The following is a 19,224-nucleotide window of genomic DNA, read 5'->3' on the forward strand; positions in this document are numbered from 1 at the left end:
GAACCGTTTAACTTATGAGAACTATTACACGGTAAGCAAATAGAAATGTATTTTGGTACTTCCCTGCATGAGTCATTTGGGAATCCTCGTCGCCAATGTGATATTTCAGCCTCAAATGAACATACATTAATCACAGAACGTTGTTATCATTTATTCCCGCCAAGCGACTCCCGTCAGTAACCTCTCGTGAGTCATCAAGGGAAATAACCCAACAAGTGTTGTCAAAGTTCAGCCAACGTAACGCTGTTGCACAGTCTCTCGCGGAACTACAGCGGTCTGGTAAAAGCGGTGTATAGCTGCATACTTTAAAAAAAAAAAAAAAAAAAAAAGGTGGCGTGCAGGCAGTGTCGATTCTTTCGTGCACCGGGTTGCGTTGGTGTGCACAGTAGTTCTGCGTGCGAGAGAGCACGTCTGCGGTAAAACGGATCTTCTTGCCAAATCCTGCTGTTGAGCCCAAAACAGAAACTGACGTGAAATCCTCTGCATTTGAACTCCATAGCCTACCCAGTTTCTCTCAACACGGCTGTTAGCGTTGCCTGCCTAGACGCCATGGCTGAAGCCTCTGAAAAGGTGAGCGGCTTTTGTTGTTGTTGTTGTTTTGTTTATACTATTGTTTTGTTGTGTTTCTGGAAGATTTCTTTTTAAACTCAATTATGTGTGTGTATGTATATATGTATGTATGTGTGAGTGAATGCGTGTGTGTGTGTGTGTGTGGTGTCAGTGAATATGAATATGTACGAGTGTGTGGATGGGTGGGAGGGAGCGTGTGCCGTGTGTGTGTGTGTGTGTGTGTGTTTAGAAAGAGAGATTGTGTGTGTGCGTGGGAGGTTGGGGGCGGGAGTGTGAGTGTGTGTGTGTCTGTGTCAGGGTGGGGGTGGAGGGTGCGCGCGCGTGCGCGCGAATATATCTATATCAAGATTGTGTGCAAGAGAGATATACGTCAATATTATTGATTCACAAAAGCTTTCAGCTTCAGTTCGTGAGCAGATAATCCTCAAAGTCTTTCACGGGACTGAAGAGCCTACATATGCCAGACAGTCGTGGTCTGGCGGATAACGTGACAATCTTTTCAGAACGCGATCAAGCTGCATGGCAGGTCAGTCTCTGACAACAACCACAGGCGCAAACTGGGTTTGAGCTGACGATCGATAGAGCCTGACAATGGTTTATGTTGCGCCTTCCATTGCCGGAGATGATAATGCTCAGGATACATTAGCTGAGTATTGATATTCGAAGTATAGTTAGGGGAGTAGCATGCAGAAATACACGACTGAAAACATTTCATGACATGACAACCCTATGACGCCCGGACTCGACTGTCATGCAATGCTAGAGCACGACCAGAACCATAAAGAATACACAAAACATCTTAATCACAAATCACATTTGATTTCTATTACACACGCACACACAGAGACACACACACGCACATATACCAACTTGCGATATGTTAAAGTCTCAAATCCCTGAACTGAAATCATCTTCAGTCAGTGTTAACGATCTTCAGCAGTCGATTGCTAATGTATGACTTTTTCAACTCCTTGTTAAATAGTCCAGTTGGTTCGCTGTTATAGTTGTTAGTTTTTCATTAGAAATATGTTATATTGTTTTGTTATGTGGTTTTGGGGGTTGTTTTGTTGTTGTTGTTGTTGTTGTTTTTTTGTTGTTGTTGTTGCTGTTGTTTAACGAAACTTAAATCAATCATTTTCTATATGTAACACACACACACACACACATACACACACACGCGCGCGCGCACACACACACACACACACACACACACACACACACACACACACACACACACACTTTCACTTACTCGCATGCGTACACAGTAATTCCCCCCCCCCCCACCTCCCACTCGATTCGATTTTTTTTCCTACACTCGTCTAATATCACTTACAGTGAAAAGACGTTAAACTAAAGAACGAACACACGCACATGCACACACACACACACACACACACACACACACACACACACACACACACACACACACACACACACACACACACACACACACACACACACACACACACACACACACACACACAGAGTCTTAGAGTGGATTTTGCATAACAAAAGGGATGGACAACACTCTTGTTGTCATGGGTCCTTTTACGTGCGCTAAGTGCATTCTGCGCAGCAAGGGACCTCGGTTTATCGTCTCATCCGAATGACTAGCGTCCAGACCATCACTCAATGTCCAGTGGAGGGGGAGAAAATTATGGCGACTATGGGATTCGAACACCCAACCTCAGATTCTCTCGCTTCGCTGGCGGACGTGTTACCACTACGCCACTGGTCTACACGTAACCTCATCGAGCTCAATATCATAATACTGCAATCAACAACTATCTACCTGAAGACCTAGTCATCAGCCCCATTCACATGTAATATGCAGCTTCTGTTCAAACTCGTGTGTGTGTGTGTGTGCATGTGTGAGTATGCACAAGTTTTTATATTGATATGCACTTGTATGTATCCTAATTTCTACTGTATCCTTGTTTGTGTATGATTTTCGATTTATGTTCGTATCTATTATGTACTACCGCCCCCCCCCCTCCCCCCAATATTCCTTGTGACCCCGGTACACTTGGTAATAAAGACATAATTATTCTATTCTATTCTATTCTATTCTAATGTCACATATTGCTTGAAGGATTGAAGCATTACGATTGGCTGGTTTGTTTGTTTTTACTGTTAAAAGTGTCAGGGTCTCAATTTCCGATCACAAGTTTCTGATTACCAGCTGACATGATTGATTGACTGATGTGGATACTTATATAGCGCCTATCCTCGGTCAGAGACCAAGCTCAAAGCGTTTTACATACACGGGGACATTTGCACCACAGGCTGCCTACCTGGGTAGAGCCGACTGACGGCTGCCACTGGGCGCTCATCATTCGTTTCCTGTGTCATTCAATCAGATTTCAGGCGCACACACATACACACTCAGACAGACATGTAACATTTTACGTGTATGACCGTTGGTTGTTGTTTTTTTTTTTAATTTATTTACCCCGCCATGTAGGCAGCCATACTCCGTTTTGGGGGTGTGCATGCTGGGTATATTCTTGTTTCCATAACCCACCGAACGCTGACATGGATTACAGGATCTTTAACGTGCGTATTTGATCTTCTGCGTGTGCATACACACGAAGGGGGTTCATGCACTAGCAGGTCTGCACATATGTTGACCTGGGAGATCGGAAAAATCTCCACCCTTTACCCACCAGGTGCACCCAGGACCCTAAGATTGAAAGTCCAGCGCTTTAACCATTCGGCTATTGCACCCGACATTCTACTGATAAAGAAGGGAAATGGGCAGAGGCCAAGGTCAAACCACTAACCGCAATTGATGGTTGAAAATTGCACTTTTAGATTAGTCCAGCTGTGTGTGTGGAGCTTCATAATTAGAACAGATTAGAAAAGATACGTATATGTCTTAATAACAAGTGTATCGGGGTCACAATGAATATTTGGGGGGTGAAGAGGGAAGTGCATAAAAGATGCAAACGTGAATCGAAAATGATATACAAACATACCTGCAGCAGAATGTATATTTTTAGCATATTATACATACAAGTACCTGTGCATACACTCTCTCTCTCTCTCTCTCTCTCTCTCTCTCTCTCTCTCTCTCAGAGCATATCAACGCGTGTGCGCGTGCTCACTTGAACATACGCCGCACATTAAACAAACGGACGGGGCTGATGACTAGATGTACAGACAAACGGTTGTTGATTGAACAATTCTTATTCCTGCATGATGGTTTGCTTCGGGAGACAGGGCATTGACCGTTTCATTGAAGAAGGTATTCTCAAAGCGATTGGTTTTGGTCCTGATGGGTACTTCTGTACCGACAACCCGAGTGAAGCATCTCAAAAATCCTAAAAGCTGGATGTGATTCATCCTGGCTGATTGATTTTGCTCTTCTGAGTAGCCGCTTTTGGTACTGCATGTCATGCAAAGATGGTAAGTCAGACCCGAAAATCCTTTATGGCGGTTTTTATATTACTGTATAGAGGTGTGGTTTCTGCCTTAGAAATATTCCCGTACCAAACAGTAATAGCGAAGATCAAAATGTTTTCAGACTATAATCCACAACAAGAGAGGCAAGGCCTTCAAGACTCACTTGTGATACACTTCTTTTTTTTAATCCGAGCTTTTTATGTATTGAGTATAATTTCAAAATGTAATGATTAAGATGAGAATAATCAGTTTAAAGCAAATTAAGTCCCCTAGCATTAATTACAGAGTAATTTCCCTTTTTTACTATCTGCACCAAAACGTTTGCAAAATAAATAAAACTTCCATGCTCAGCAAAAAAAGTTCCTGTTTGAACAAAAAATGATAATAATGACTGCTCTTGTTGTTGGGTCAGAATATCAGATCAAAGTGCCAAGTTTAGAGAATACAAAAAATATAAATATAACAGTAAATGCAGTTTGCATATAATTAGGCTTCATTTTTTATTTTTTTGTGCCCATCCCAGAAGTGCAATATTGTTTTAAACAAGATAACTGGAAATAACTGAATTTTTCCTATTTTTATGCCTAATTTAGTGTCAACTGACAAAGTATTTGCAGAGAAAATGTCAATGTTAAAGTTTACCACGGACACACAGACACACACACACACACACACACACACACACACACACAACCGAACACCGGGTTAAAACATAGACTCACTTTGTTTACACAAGTGAGTCAATAAAGAAAAGGCCAAAACAAGACTGTATGTTGTACTGATTGATATGAGTGAACGATGGAGTTGCAGCCCACGAACCCAGAAGAGGAAGGAAGAAAAGGAGGAGGATGAAGAAGAAGAAGAGGAGGAGGAAGGAGAAGAAAAAGAAGGATGGGGAGGAAGAAGAGGAATAGGAAGAAAACGTAACACAGCTTCTCAATGGTAACTTCAACATCCTCAAAAGTGAGGTGAATGTGTCGTGGGTGGGGAAGGTTTGGGGGGGGGGGGTGTTCCAGGGGGGAGAGGGAATGCTACCACGTTCCCCAGAACCGAACAATATGAACAATTCATACACCCACTTTTACACCCCATACCGCAGTCAATCACGGGAAAGGGGAACACATTTCCTCACAGTCGTTGAATGTTAACTCTCTCCATACGAACGGCGAAAGAGACGACGTTAACAGCGTTTCACCCCAATTACCATCATCAAAATATTGCAAGCGGAAGGCTCTTATACTGAAGAGGTGAATGTTGACAAAGAATACCACAATTCTGACGACGGAAGCTAAATGTTGGGTCATTCAGACACCCACTGGACATCCGAGGGGTCTGTGTAGAGGAGAAGAGAGGACTGGCCGTACTGAGTGAGTTAAAAGTACAATATTTATTAGGCCCTTGACTAAGCTCTCACAAAGGTAACTTGATTTGAAAAAAAACTGACTTACACTTCCTAGATTTCTATTAGTATTAGTATTATTAGCATCAGTAGCATTGTTGTTGTTGTTTATAAAATGTTAAGAAATATTTCATATCCATTTCCTCAAAATTTGAGGTGGTGATGGATGGGGAAATAACAATGGTAGCTCGCTAAGAGAAACTTGATCAGTATTTGCAAGATTTGTCTAACGAATTCTCTGTAAGACAGATAGACAGAAAGGCTTTCAACGTGCTGAAATCTACTGGTGTGATTAGCGTTTCAGAAAGCGGTAACCCACATTTCTTTTTGTCAGTTTGATGTTGTTGTTTGTGTGAGGTGTGTGTGGTTTTGTTGTGTGGTTTTTTTTTTTTTTGTTTGTTTTTTTTGTTTGTTGGTTTTTTTTTGGGTTTTTTTCGTGTGTGTGATTTGGTGGTGGTGGTTTTTTTTTTTTGGTTTTTTTTTCGTGGGGGTTGTTTTTTGGGGTTTTTGTTGTTGTTGTTGTTTTAAGTTTTTTGTCTTTTTTTGTTTGTTTGTTTTTGTTTTTTAGTGGAGCTATATGGCTCACGCTTTCTCGCACATTAAGAGAAACCGTAGAGGGAGCTTCTTTTTTTCTTTTTCTTTTTTTTTTCTAACATTTCCTCAGACAACAATTTCCCACAGCTTGTCCATTTCGTAAAGTGGATAATGGTAAGTTTCAGTCTGAACTTTAGAGCGAACGCTGTCAACCGGGCTTCTGTCAACAAGCCGTCATTCTTCCTTGCTAAAGGCCAAGTGACACACATCAACATTGTGCTTCACAAAATGACATTTGGCAAGCGAGATCCGTAGAAACTGCACTGGGCGATGCTTGAAATGAAAGAACTTTTCCACAGTCGTCTCTCGATTGATTGAAGGATTGAAACATTACGATCAGCTGGCTTGTTTGTTTTTCCTGTTTACAGTGTCATTGTCTCAATTTCCGATCACAAGTTTCTGATTGCCAGCTGACATGCTACTGATAAAGAAGCGAAATGGGTAGAGGCCAAGGTCAAACCACTAACCGTAATTGATGGTCGAAAATTGCACTTTTAGATTAGTCCAGCTGTGTGTGTGGAGCTTCATAATTAGAACAGATTAGAAAAGATACGTATATGTCTTAATAACAAGTGTATCGGGGTCACAATGAATATTTGGGGGGTGGAGAGGGTAGTGCATAAAAGATGCAAACGTGAATCGAAAATGTTATACAAACATACATGCAGCAGAATGTATATTTTTAGCATATTATACATACAAGTACCTGTGCATACGCTCTCTGTCTCTGTCTCTCTCTCAGAGCATATCAACGTGTGTGCGCGTGCTCACTTGAACATACGCCGCACATTAAACAAACGGACGGGGCTGATGACTAGATGTACAGACAAACGGTTGTTGATTGAACAATTCTTATTCCTGCATGATGGTTTGCTTCGGGAGACAGGGCATTGACCGTTTCATTGAAGAAGGTATTCTCAAAGCGATTGGTTTTGGTCCTGATGGGTACTTCTGTACCGAAAACCTGGTCCTGATGGGTACTTCTGTACCGACAACCCGAGTGAAGCATCTCAAAAATCCTAAAAGCTGGATGTGATTCATCCTGGCTGATTGATTTTGCTCTTCTGAGTAGCCGCTTTTGGTACTGCATGTCATGCAGAGATGGTAAGTCAGACCCGAAAATCCTTTATGGCGGTTTTTATATTACTGTATAGAGGTGTGGTTTCTGCCTTAGAAATATTCCCGTACCAAACAGTAATAGCGAAGATCAAAATTTTTTTCAGACTATAATCCACAATAAAGAAAAGGCCAAAACAAGACTATGTTGTACTGATTGATATGAGTGAACGATGGAGTTGCAGCCCACGAACCCAGAAGAGGAAGGAAGAAAAGGAAGAGGAGGAAGAAGAAGAGGAGGAGGGAGGAGAAGAAAAAGAAGGAGGGGGAGGAAGAGGAGGAAGAGGAAGAAAACGTAACACAGCTTCTCAGTGGTAACTTCAACATCCTCAAAAGTGAGGTGAATGTGTCGTGGGCGGGGAAGGGCGGGGGGGGCGGGGGAGGGGGGGGGGGGGGGGGGGGTGCGGGAATGCTACCACGTTCCCCAGAACTGAACAATATGAACAATTCATATACCCACTTTTACACACCATACCGCTGTCAATCACGGGAAAAGGGGAACACATTTCCTCACAATCGTTGAATGTTAAAAGTACAATATTTATTAGGCCCTTGACTAAGCTCTCACAAAGGTAACTTAATTTGAAAAAACAACAACTGACTTATGCTTCCTAGATTTCTATTAGTATTATTAGCATTAGTAGCATTGTTGTTGTTGTTGTTGTTTATAAAATGTTAAGAAATATTTCATATCCAGTTCCTCAAAAATTGAGGTGGTGATGGATGGGGAAATAACAATGGTAGCTCGCTAAGAGAAACTTGGTCAGTATTTACAAGATTTGTCTAACGAATTCTCTGTAAGACAGATAGACAGAAAGGCTTTCAACGTGCTGAAATCTACTGGTGTGATTAGCGTTTCAGAAAGCAGTAACCCACATTTCTTTTTGTCAGTTTGATGTTGTTGTTTGTGTGAGGTGGGTTTTTGTGTGTGTTTTTTTGGGGGGGGTTAGGGGCTGTATGGCTCATGCATACTTTCTCGTACATTGAGAGAAACCGAAGAGGGAGCTTCATTTTTCTTCTAACATTTCCTCAGGCAATAATTTCCCACGGCTTGTCCATTTCGTAAAGTGGATAATTGTTAGTTTCAGTCTGAACTTTAAAGCGAACGCTGTCAGCCGGGCCGCTTCTGACGGACAACTGTGTGACAAGCCGTCATTCTTCCTGGCTGAAGGCCAGGTGACACACATCAACATTGTGCTTCACAAAATGACATTTGGCAAGCGAGATCTATAGAAACTGCACTGGGCGATGCTTGGAATGAAAGAACTTTTCCACAGTCGTCTCTCGACGGAGCTCGACGAACATGTTCATGATATCGGTTTGAATATATATTGTTTCGAACATACGGATCGTAAACTGAATTATGATTATCATTCATTCATTCATTTCTTCATTTGGCACTTGGGGACACGCACACACTCTCCCCCCCCCCCCCCCCCCCCCCCCCCCCCCCCCTTCCCCCCCCGTCCCCCCCTTCCCCTCCCCCCCCCCCCCTCCACACACACACACATTCACACACAGCACAGCACAGCACAGAGAGATAGATGAACGGGCACAGAGAGACAGACAGACAGAAGAAGAAGAAAACAATTCAAGCACAAAATTATAATGTATGTAGCATGTTCCTTTCCCAAATCGTTCGTTTCAGTAATGTTTCGGTTTAGTCTCTGGAGGTTTGTGATCAAAGGTACGTGGTGATGACTGATGCCGGACTTGCGCGATGAGTTTGTTTAAAGTGAAGACTGAGGAGTTGCGCAACGTCGACCTCACTCTCTCGTCCGGGTTCACCAATTTCCAGTGGCAAGACTAAGTCGAGACGACAGGAGGATGAGCACGGATGCAGTGGATGACCAAGATATCCTTTCGGTGTCTCATCTTGCTCTCTGCACTCCACAGTGCGTTGCTGTAACCGCTTTCCTCTCCGTTGAACCGATAGGTTTCTTCCGCGGATTATGCCGGATCCAGACTTCGCATGCATGGGTAGACACACCCCAGGGGCCAACTGCGTGTGGCATGCACACAGCACGGTGGAGCTAGATGGCCGTCCGTGGCTCTCCTGAGCCGACGCCCTTTTATGGATCTCGTTTTTAATTCCATAAGGGTGTCTAGCCACCCGCCTCACCAGTCCCGGAAGGGAGCGGTGGGAGTGCCGGTTTAGTCGCCGGCAACCCGACCCTGAACAAGTTGTAATGGATTACAGGTTACCAGTAGCAGTTCTAATGACCTGACCCGACTCACTCAAAGGTACGTAACACAGGCAAGAAAACCCCTTCACATTGATTAGCAGTTGTTTCCCTTCCATTGCTTGGCGCGTGTGTGTGTGTGTGTGTGTGTGTGTGTGTGTGTGTATGCTATTCTTTTTGTTCACACTGATCCGTTGTCGTTTTTCTGTCGGTAGTTGTTTATTTTTCTATGTGTTTGTGTGTTTGTTTGCTTATCTGTCTGAATCTTCTTCTGTCACCCCCCCCCCCCGCCCCCCCCCCCCCCCACACACACACACCACACACCGCCCCCTCCCAACCCCCAGAACAGAATAAGCGTTGTAGTGGTCGGATCAGTCCGGCACCCTTTGACTCTTCCTTGAAACTGAAACTCACTGCGGCATGGTGATTTTTTTTTTTTTTTTAATTAAAAAAAAAAAAAATCAAGCAGTCTATATCCCACACCTGTCATTTATAGAGGAGAACAAGAAGAACGAAGTGAAAACTGTTAGGGGTCGACCAGGCACCTGAACAACTTGAACGGATCCACCGGCCGGGGTGTTGTGAAAGAAAATAAGGCCAAAGAATAATGCCGCAAAATTTAACACTTTGAAAAAAAAATTATATGTATATAAAGAAGGGAAAGAAGGAAAAAAAAATACAATGTGATACTCACAGAAAGAAAATTCAAATAATTGACGGACAAACAGAATGAAACACACACACACACACACACGCGCGCGCTGACGCCGGCGCGTGCTCGCGCGCGCACGCACGCACACACACACACGCGCACACCGCACACGCACTAACACCTGCGCAGACCATAGATCTATCCCATCGTAAAGTATTTTTGGCTATATCGTTCAGTGGTCCATGCTTCTCATGCACTGCATGCGTTCTCTCTTCATTTCTGCTCGGATAGATTACCCTGCCCAACCCTCCGACCCCCTGCGGTTGGAAATCTTGGACTGGGAATCAACTGTAATAATAAGTGTAGTTTTGCGGGTAACTCCAAAAAACTGACCACTGACAAATACAACAACAACAAACAAACAAATACAACAACAACAAACAAACAAACAGAAAAAAATCACACACAAAAAACACACACACCAACAACAACCTCTAAATGTCACTGCAAGGGCAAACAAAAGTATTTTTTTGGTGGCTTGAACTGAAGTGTAGGTTCGTCTTCAGTAATAAGCCGGGTCCGACACATAACATAGTCACCTGGTTTAAACATTTTTAATATCAAGAAACAAGGTGCAATACAGCGTTCAATTAAGAAGACTTGAGCAACAACAAGCATGAGCTTATATCGTGCTCGTTCATATGTAACAAGCAATACACAAACGCAGTGATTCTCTCGCACGGACTGAATGATGAATGTGTCATTCAGTGCATAAGATGCACGTCAGTTTCTGAGTTTTGCGACTATCGACGATACTATGATCAAAAGTATAAATAACCCCCCACAGTGCAGTGAAAAAGCCGCGGCACAGAAAACGTCAGTCTCACTGACAAACACTGACAGGCTAGCATGCAGTGACTGCAGTGGGCGGCTAAAAATAGATGATACACCGACTGCGCTCCGCTCGCGGCGATTTCAGGATCGATCCGGAATCTCGACTCAGTCAGTGATCAGAACGAAAGTGAACTGGGCATGCAGAGGCCGGGCTAACTAGTTGACTTTGTGGCCATCGTCACAACGGACTTGGGAGAGAGCATGTTTAAAATAAAAATGTTTTTAAAAATTGATTAAAATAAAGGGGGGGGGGGGAGGGGGGAATTGAATGATCAGTGGCAGTAATCAGCTGGTGGCATGGAACTTCAAGGATGCGTCTTTGGGTGTGTTGCTCTAATTACCTGACCAACACTGCATGATCTCTCGGGCCTGGTTAACGCCGGGATATCATTATGACAGGAAGCGTAGAGTACAGCCTTGTCACGCAGTCCCAAACCAAAATGACCTCCATAGCAACATCGTCATCATCATCGTCATACTCCTCCTCCTTCATCGTCATCAGCTTATAAAACTGCGATTTCAGGATCGATCGGAAGTCTCGACTCAGTGATCAGAACGAAAGTGAACTGGGCATGCAGGGGCCGGGCTAACTAGTTGACTATGTGGCCATCGTCGCAACGGACTTGGGAGAGAGCATGTTTAAAATAAAAATGTTTTTAAAAATTGATTAAATTTTGATAAGGGGGGGGGGGGGATCATGGAATGATCACTGAGTGGCAGTAATCAGCTGGTGGCATGGAACTTTTGATGGCCGCCTGAACATCGATGCTTCGGTGGTCCCTCAGTGCACACAAGCTTCCTCTAGTTGGTTCAATTGAGATCAGTTCTGCAGTTATTTTCACGAAGAATTAGTTGGTCCGTCTGTTTTGCCAAATCAGGGAACTGCAAAACCTTCATCTTGTGTCAGTTGGGCTATGTCAACTTGAGATATTTGAAATCTCGGATGTCGGTCAGCATCTTCAGCTAGTCTTGCTGGTCGGCAGGTGTCAAGTGGTAATTAAAGCTGTGGAGAGGCGGATGATTTTGCGCCCATCCTTTGGATTTTATCAAAATAATATATGCGAATGGATTGTCGCTTCAAATTTGCTCGAACTTTGCCGACGGTCGGAATAGGGCCTACAAGAAACAGTACAAACAAAATATTATTTAAACAGTATCCCAGAACAAATCTCAGAAAGTTTACATTTAGTAACAGAGTAACAAATCATTGGAACAAATTAACAAACAATATCAAACGTGCACCTATTATAAATACTTTTAAGAACCTCATAGATAAACACGAGTTATTGACAAAAGCGAAATATGACTGATGGATAAAATGACTGAGCTAGTCAACGACCTGACCAACAATGTAAAGGAGTAAATTTGAAGGGGCATAAAAAGCCAAAAATGGCTAAGTTGTATAAAACAACGCCCCAAATCCTGATCCTGATCCTGATCCTGAAGATACTGAAACAGGAAATTCGCGGACCAGCGAGCATGCACTGAGATGAATGTAAACAAAAACCAAGTCAGTGCGGTCGCACCCTTCTCAAATATTCGCTCGCGAGTGAACCGGCGTGATAATGATGTTGTGGGTCAAACCACTGAGCTGAATGGGAAGACACGATGGGTCAAACACGTTTGCCGGCCCAGGTCAACATTGTTCGACACGTGACTCTAAAAATAGATCAGACTGGAAGATTGGGCCAGTCAATTAATAAGTCACTGCCTTTGTTTCCATGTCTGGTCGGTTTGAAATTTATATAATTTCCAGTCGTTTGATTGAGTGCCTTATCTTAGTATTCACTAAATTATCGTTTTTAAAATAGATTTTACGATTTTCCGAAGTGCTAGTTTTGATTCATCAAGATCGTAAACAGACCGACAAAGCCTACCACCCCTCCAGCGTAATGGACATTTCTTACCCGGGCTCTTACGAAACGGGTACTTGTCCACAAACTCGGCTGATCCAAATCTAGGAAACGTGCAGTTGATAAGCAGCGGTTGCATTCCGTGAAGGTATGGAATTATTTAAGCTGGGGCCCAGCGGATGTATTAAGTAAGGAAAGCTTAATACATTCGCCCCGGGCCTTATACAAGCTGATAGCCCGTATACAGATCATTAGTAATTACTCATCGAACTGCGAGCATGACCACCAATGCTGTCGTTGAAGTGAAGCCAGTCAATGGTTATGAAACAAGCAGTGAAGTTGATGCCAGTAATGGTCTCGAACCTCCATGCCCTGTTGTTACGTTGCAGGACGGTTTGGTAACGGAGAGGCCAACTGACCAGCAGCGAGTTTCCCACGTCAACGGACGAATTAACTACGGATCAACCCGACAAGCAATGGACAACATCAAGGAAATCCGAAATGGAGGAGAGGTCATGCAGTCGTCAGGGAAGGTGCAGAGTTCTGTGCTCACGTGTCACAACATCAGCTACGACGTTTTCGTCAAGAACAAAGCATGCTGCGGGAATTTGGAGTCCAAGAGGATACTCAACAACATCGAGTGAGTACGGTAGTAGTACCGCCACGTGCATTTCCTGATATGATAAATACATAGTAACATACACACACGTCTAAATTGTTATGTAGTCTTGGTAACGATGTTTTTGTTCTTGATAAATTACCATACCTGTTTGATGTGTTGATACAGGTTTGTTTTTGTTTGTTGATTTATTTATCTACTGTTTTGAATTTCTTTGGGGATATTTAGGCACCCGTAGTGTATTGCGTATGATTTTCTTTTCAATTTGTGTGTGTGTGTGTATGTTTCTGCGTAGATAATTATGTATATGCTTTTGCTCACATGTGTGTCCGTGTTTGTGTGTGCATACATGATTTTACCCAAGTTTGATGGGGTCATTGTTAATTTTTGTGTGTGTGTTTTTATTTCTCTGTGAGGAGTGGGACTTATCAAACTGACAGTAATACACATTCACCTTGTAAAGGTGTGATTCTCTCCACCGCACACACCTGTCAGCTGAATGTCTTGAATTATTTTCACTGCGTAACTTGAAGCATGTTGTCGAGCCATATATGTGTGAATGTTCTTTTGCCCATTGTATTTTCCCAACCTTTACCACCTCCTCATCTGCTACACCCTATTCTAAAAAAAAAAAAAGCCTACCCTCTCTGTACCAGTTGGTTGATGCGGAGACAGAGAGGGGAAAAAAAAGGTGGGGTGTTGATTAAGGTGGTGAGAGACCAACATATTTCTGAAAGACTTGTTCTGTGTTTGAACAGTGCCATCTTCAAGCCTGGGATGAATGCTATTCTTGGTCCTACTGGTAGTGGCAAATCCTCGTGAGTATTTTGTTGGTGGTGGTGGTGGTTTTTTTGTTTGTTGTTGTTGTTTTTTTTGGGGGGGTTATTTGTCTTCTTGTGTGACAGTGACATTAGATTACAAACATTTGAAGAGACTTTTTTTCAGACTGGTCTCTGTGTCAGTGGATACTGATGTCAGTTGTCAGTCTCTATTTTTGTATGTTCTCTCTCTCTCTCTTCTTTCTTTCTTTCTTCGACCTTTCATTTTCTTTCAGTTATTAGAACAATTCTTGCATGCCATAAATATGATACACGATCTATATCTATTTATCTTTATACAGTTGACCCAGGATAAGTAAACCCCATGGAGACTCCCACAAAATAGTCAACTGTGCGATGGTTGAAACACAAGACCAGTGACTAGTTTCATGAAAAAAAAGGATTTTGTATTTCTTTTTATCACAACAGATTTCTCTGCGTGAAATTCGGGCTGATCTCCCCAGGGAGAGCGTGTCGCTACACTACAGCGCCACCCTTTTTTTTTTTTGTATTTTTCCTGCGTGCAGTTTTATTTGTTTTTCCTATTGACGTGGATTTTTCTACAGAATTTTGCCAGGAACAACCCTTTTGTTGCCGTGGGTTCTTTTACATGCGCTAAGTGCGTGCTGCACACAGGACCTCGGTTTATCGTCTCATCCGAATGACTAGCGTCCAGACCACCACTCAAGGTCTAGTGGAGGGGGAGAAAATATCGGTGGCTGAGCCATGATTCGAACCAGCGCGCTCAGATTCTCTCGCTTCCTAGGTGGACGCGTTAACTCTAGGCCATCACTCCACTAAAAAAATATATATATATATTTTGTATTTGTATTTTGTACTTAAGTTTGGATTTGATAAGTTTCACTGTCACTGTGCCTGTGTATTTCATTGGCACATGTTTGTTAAACATGATTTATGTATTAGATTCATCTACTGGTTAACATGTGTTCATTTATTGAATCAGTGAACCTCAGTTGCCTGCAGGCTATGACAATTTCAAATTTAGGATTTTGGTTTGTTATTTTTTCTCTCTTTTTTTTTTTTCTTTTTTTTTTCCGTTGCTTGCTTCTTTTTCTTGTGTTTATCCCCTTTACATTTGTTTCACGAAGTTCAATGGTCCTTGTTCATTCTTTTTAGTTTTGATCGACATACAGTGCTTGTACAGTTTTATGTATTCCTTTGCTTGTGGCATGCATCCAGCTGTGAATGTCTGTCTTTCCTGTGCACCCTTCTCTGTGTCACAACACAGAACAGAGGTCACACAGGATGTATGGCCTTTCTGGTGTCCAATGGCCACATGCGATCCCATTTATGCCTTTCTGGTGTCCAATGGCCACATGCGATCCCATTTATGCCTTTCTGGTGTCCAATGGCCACATGCGATCCCATTTATGCCTTTCTGGTGTCCAATGGCCACATGCGATCCATAGATTATCTTTCTGTTATTCTCCTTTCAAAACCACTAATTTGCATCTGTCCATTTTCAAAAGTGCAAGCTGTGTTCTTGATTTTTGTTTAGTCAAGGTCTTACCCCACGTGTCCCTTGATTTTTGTTATCTTTGTAACTGGGATATGCATGGGAGGTGACTTAGCTGATGTCGTGACTGACCGTCTTTCTTTCAGTGACTGCATACCGTAAATAATCTGCCCTTAACTGTCCACTGCAGTGCATGATGCTCAGTTTCGTCATCTCTGTTGCACTCGGTAATGTATTCATCAGTACCAGTGTAACATCTCAGTATCTGAGTATGGTACCCCAACTCTGTAGCTCACCCAGGGAAACCTTCTCGCAGGGAACATTTGGATCCTTAGACATCTCCCATAGGATGTACTTGGACGTTTCTGCATGCTTTTCAGCCCCCTCTAGTGTCACCAATTGACCAAAGTACACATCCCACCCCACCCACCCCAAAAAAACAAACCACCACTAAATATTATTCTGCATTTGCTACTGATGTTAGTGTGCACTCATGTGATTGTATGTATGCGCACATGAACGGTTGTGTTTGCATGGATCTGTGTGTGTGCGCGCTTTGTGTGTGTGAGTGTGTTGGAAATCATGAGAAGTGTATAAAAAGGGGTCTGGAGGATCAAGAAATTAACCGAGATTAATTCATTGGTTTTGGTCAAATTGATTTATCCTGTCAAGTGTAAAAACACAAGAGCTGTTGGCTTTATGATACTTCAAAGAACATGAATTGTTGCATATCTTTCTTTTAATAAAATCTCCTAGAATCATGCTTTGGGGTAGGGGTTCAGTTGCGACATCCTCATGTTCCCTCAAGTTTTTGTTCCCCCAAATTTACTTTTACTTTGAACCAGGTCAGAGTTCCCCCAGGTCAAAGTTCCCCCAGGTCAGTGTTTCCCCTTGGGGTGGGGGTGGGGGATGTTCTGGGACAGGTTAGGACACTTACTAGTTCGTCTGATTGGCTAAGAGTGGACCGGGCAAGAAGGGGCATCTTTTCACTGTTAGCTCAATAGCTGCGTGAAATTTGGCCAAGCAGAGCAAACTGATAGGCCTAGTTTGCATCAGTTTGACATGGTAAGTATATGTATCACCAAACATGGAGTATAATACAAACTCCTCCTACTAGTTCCCATGGGGACAATTAAGGATGCTGATGCATTCCCCCCCCCCCCCCTCCCCCAGTAATGATTAAAAAACCAAAGAAGAAGGGGGGGGGGGGGGGGTGAGAGGTTACATCGGGTTTGATTTGGCAAATTTTTGCAACATTCATGGTTGACTTATCGGGGTGGAAACTTTATTGGGGCAAAAAAAATTGGTGCATGTATGCAAGGAATCCACTTGCACAAGGTTGTGTTAAGTGAGGAAAATTTACGGAGATAAGAAGGCAGCTGGCCGGGGCCTGTGAAATGTGTCGACTTGTCCAACGGGTCGACTTTAGCAAGGCCGACAAAAGCAGGGACAACGGTTTATGAATATTTATCTATCTGTGTAAATATATATATGTGTGTGTGTATTTTGGTGTAGGTGTGTGTGTTAGCATTTCTGTAATCACTAATGAATGAATATAGAAATACGAAATAAAAAAAAAAGGTGCTGGAAAAGTGTTTCTATCACCTGTCTCCAGACTCCTTGATGTGCTGGCGGGACGGAAGGATCCAGCAGGTCTGTCAGGTGATCTGCTTATTGATGGTGGACCCCCTCCACAAAACTTCAAGTGCATGGTCGGCTACGTTGTGCAGGTAGCTTCCTTCATGATCTTCTAATCAATAAACCAACCCCCGCCCACACCCCACCCCCACCCCCCACCCCAAAAAATGCTACATTGGCAAATAGCTTCATTCACAATCTTCTGTCAATACGATAAAACCAAAGTCTGCTGATGTTTGTGTAAATCCAGAGTGGCACTGACTGACTGAGACAATGCTGTAAAACTAAAAGTATTGACAAGAAGATTGATAGCTGAAAGATTTAAAAGATATATTTTTTTCAAACAAATGATTTGCAGATGTAATGCCAGAATAAAAACCATGCCATTCAGAAAAAAGGACTGAGTTGACAATATAAGTTTTATACTATATTTAGCCCTAAAACAGGTCGTGATATCAAAAATAAGATCGTGACACGCTGCTGCGTGTTAGGGAACAGGTAGGTGAGTCCAGTGTTTTAAGATCTCACTTCAACTCACTCTATCCTGATTTACAACCGTCAACAATGAACACAGACCGGTCAGCATGCAAGGCTCAGTCCGCGTAGAAACACAGAAAGCAAGATGGGGCCCTTTCAAGGTTACACCAAGGAAGTTTTCCCCCACCTCTACCCAGTATGTTCCTGTCCAATGTTAGATCTGTACCCAACAAAACTGAGGAATTCACATGTAACATTCAGACCCCTGAAGGAGCCTGCACTAGTGGGTCATGGTAAGTATGTTAATTAAATGTAATTTCAGGAAGAAAATTTCCTTTAAGAAAGCCCTTAACAGAATCGTAAAAACTGCCACCAAGATCACCAGGGCTGATCTACCTTCTCTAGAAAACATATAAGTGGCTACTGAAAAAAGCAAAATAAATCAGCCAGGACGAATCACATCCAGCTTTTAGGATTTTCGGGATGCTCCCCTCTGGTCGACAGTACAGAAGTATAAGGATGGAAACCAGTCGCTTCACCAACATCTTTTTCCCCAAAGCAGTCAATGCCCTGTCTCTCGAACAAATCCAGTATGATAAATAGAATTGTGCAATCAACAACCATCTACCTGAAGGTCTAGTCATCAGCCCCATCCACATGTAATATGTGGCTTCTGTTCAAATGTGTGTGTGTGTGTATGGTGTGTGCATGTGTGTGTGTGTGCAGTGTGTGCATGTGTGAGTATGCACAAGTTTTTATATTAATATGCACTTGTATGTATCCTAATTTCTACTGTATCAGTGTTTGTGTATGATTTTCGATTTATGTTCATACCATGTTATGTACTATCCCCCACAATATTCCTTGTGACCCTGGTACACTTGGTAGTAAAGACATACTCTGTTCTATTCTATTCTAAAACAAAGATGTTTTAAATGTTGATTATTCATTTGTACACATGATTAGGCACTATTCAAAGCTGTAGATGATCATTATAAGATTTAGAGCAGAGCCAATCATCAAGTTAGGGGTATTGAAACAATGATGGTAAGGAAATTGAATTTGTACTGAAAAATGGTTAATACTGGAGCAAAACCAAAAATTAGTATGCCGTTACTATATTTAAACATTACACAATGACTGGTGAAAAAAAGTTTTGGAACTGAACTGAGCTGACACAGTATGTGTATGTGTGTTCCTGTGTGTAGAAAAAGAGGAGTACTATCTGGAACTGAACTGAGTTGACACAGTATGTGTATGCATGCGTCTGTGTGCGCGCATGTTAGAGAGAGATGAAAAGGGAGCCTTGCACGGATTTGGTGCATATCATTTGCGTGCGATGCTGACAGCAGACATTATCTCCCCCTGGTCACAGGACGACGTGGTGATGGGAACGCTGACAGTGCGGGAGAACTTTCAGTTCTCGGCAGCGCTGCGCCTGCCAGAAGGCGTAAGTCGGAAGGAGCGGGAGGCGAGAGTGGACCAGATCATCTTCGAACTGGGCCTGGGGGACTGCGCTGACACCAAGG

General features: G+C 42.8%; 1 protein-coding gene across 2 annotated transcripts in view; it reads left to right on the forward strand.

Annotated features, from left to right (window-relative positions):
* Positions 1-346: 346 nt before the first annotated feature.
* Positions 347-19,224, forward strand: part of LOC143298627 (broad substrate specificity ATP-binding cassette transporter ABCG2-like) — a 47,735-nt gene continuing 28,857 nt past the window's right edge. For both annotated transcript variants that reach the window (XM_076611540.1, XM_076611611.1), the window contains exons 1-5: positions 347-570; positions 13,056-13,306; positions 14,044-14,103; positions 17,196-17,310; positions 19,071-19,223. In XM_076611540.1, coding sequence (XP_076467655.1) covers positions 550-570; positions 13,056-13,306; positions 14,044-14,103; positions 17,196-17,310; positions 19,071-19,223 — 600 coding nt within the window. In that variant the 5' untranslated portion in view covers positions 347-549. The remainder of the gene's footprint in view (positions 571-13,055; positions 13,307-14,043; positions 14,104-17,195; positions 17,311-19,070; position 19,224) is intronic.

Source organism: Babylonia areolata, chromosome 1 (assembly GCF_041734735.1).
Source record: "Babylonia areolata isolate BAREFJ2019XMU chromosome 1, ASM4173473v1, whole genome shotgun sequence".
In the NCBI taxonomy this organism is placed as follows: Eukaryota; Metazoa; Mollusca; class Gastropoda; order Neogastropoda; family Buccinidae; genus Babylonia; species Babylonia areolata.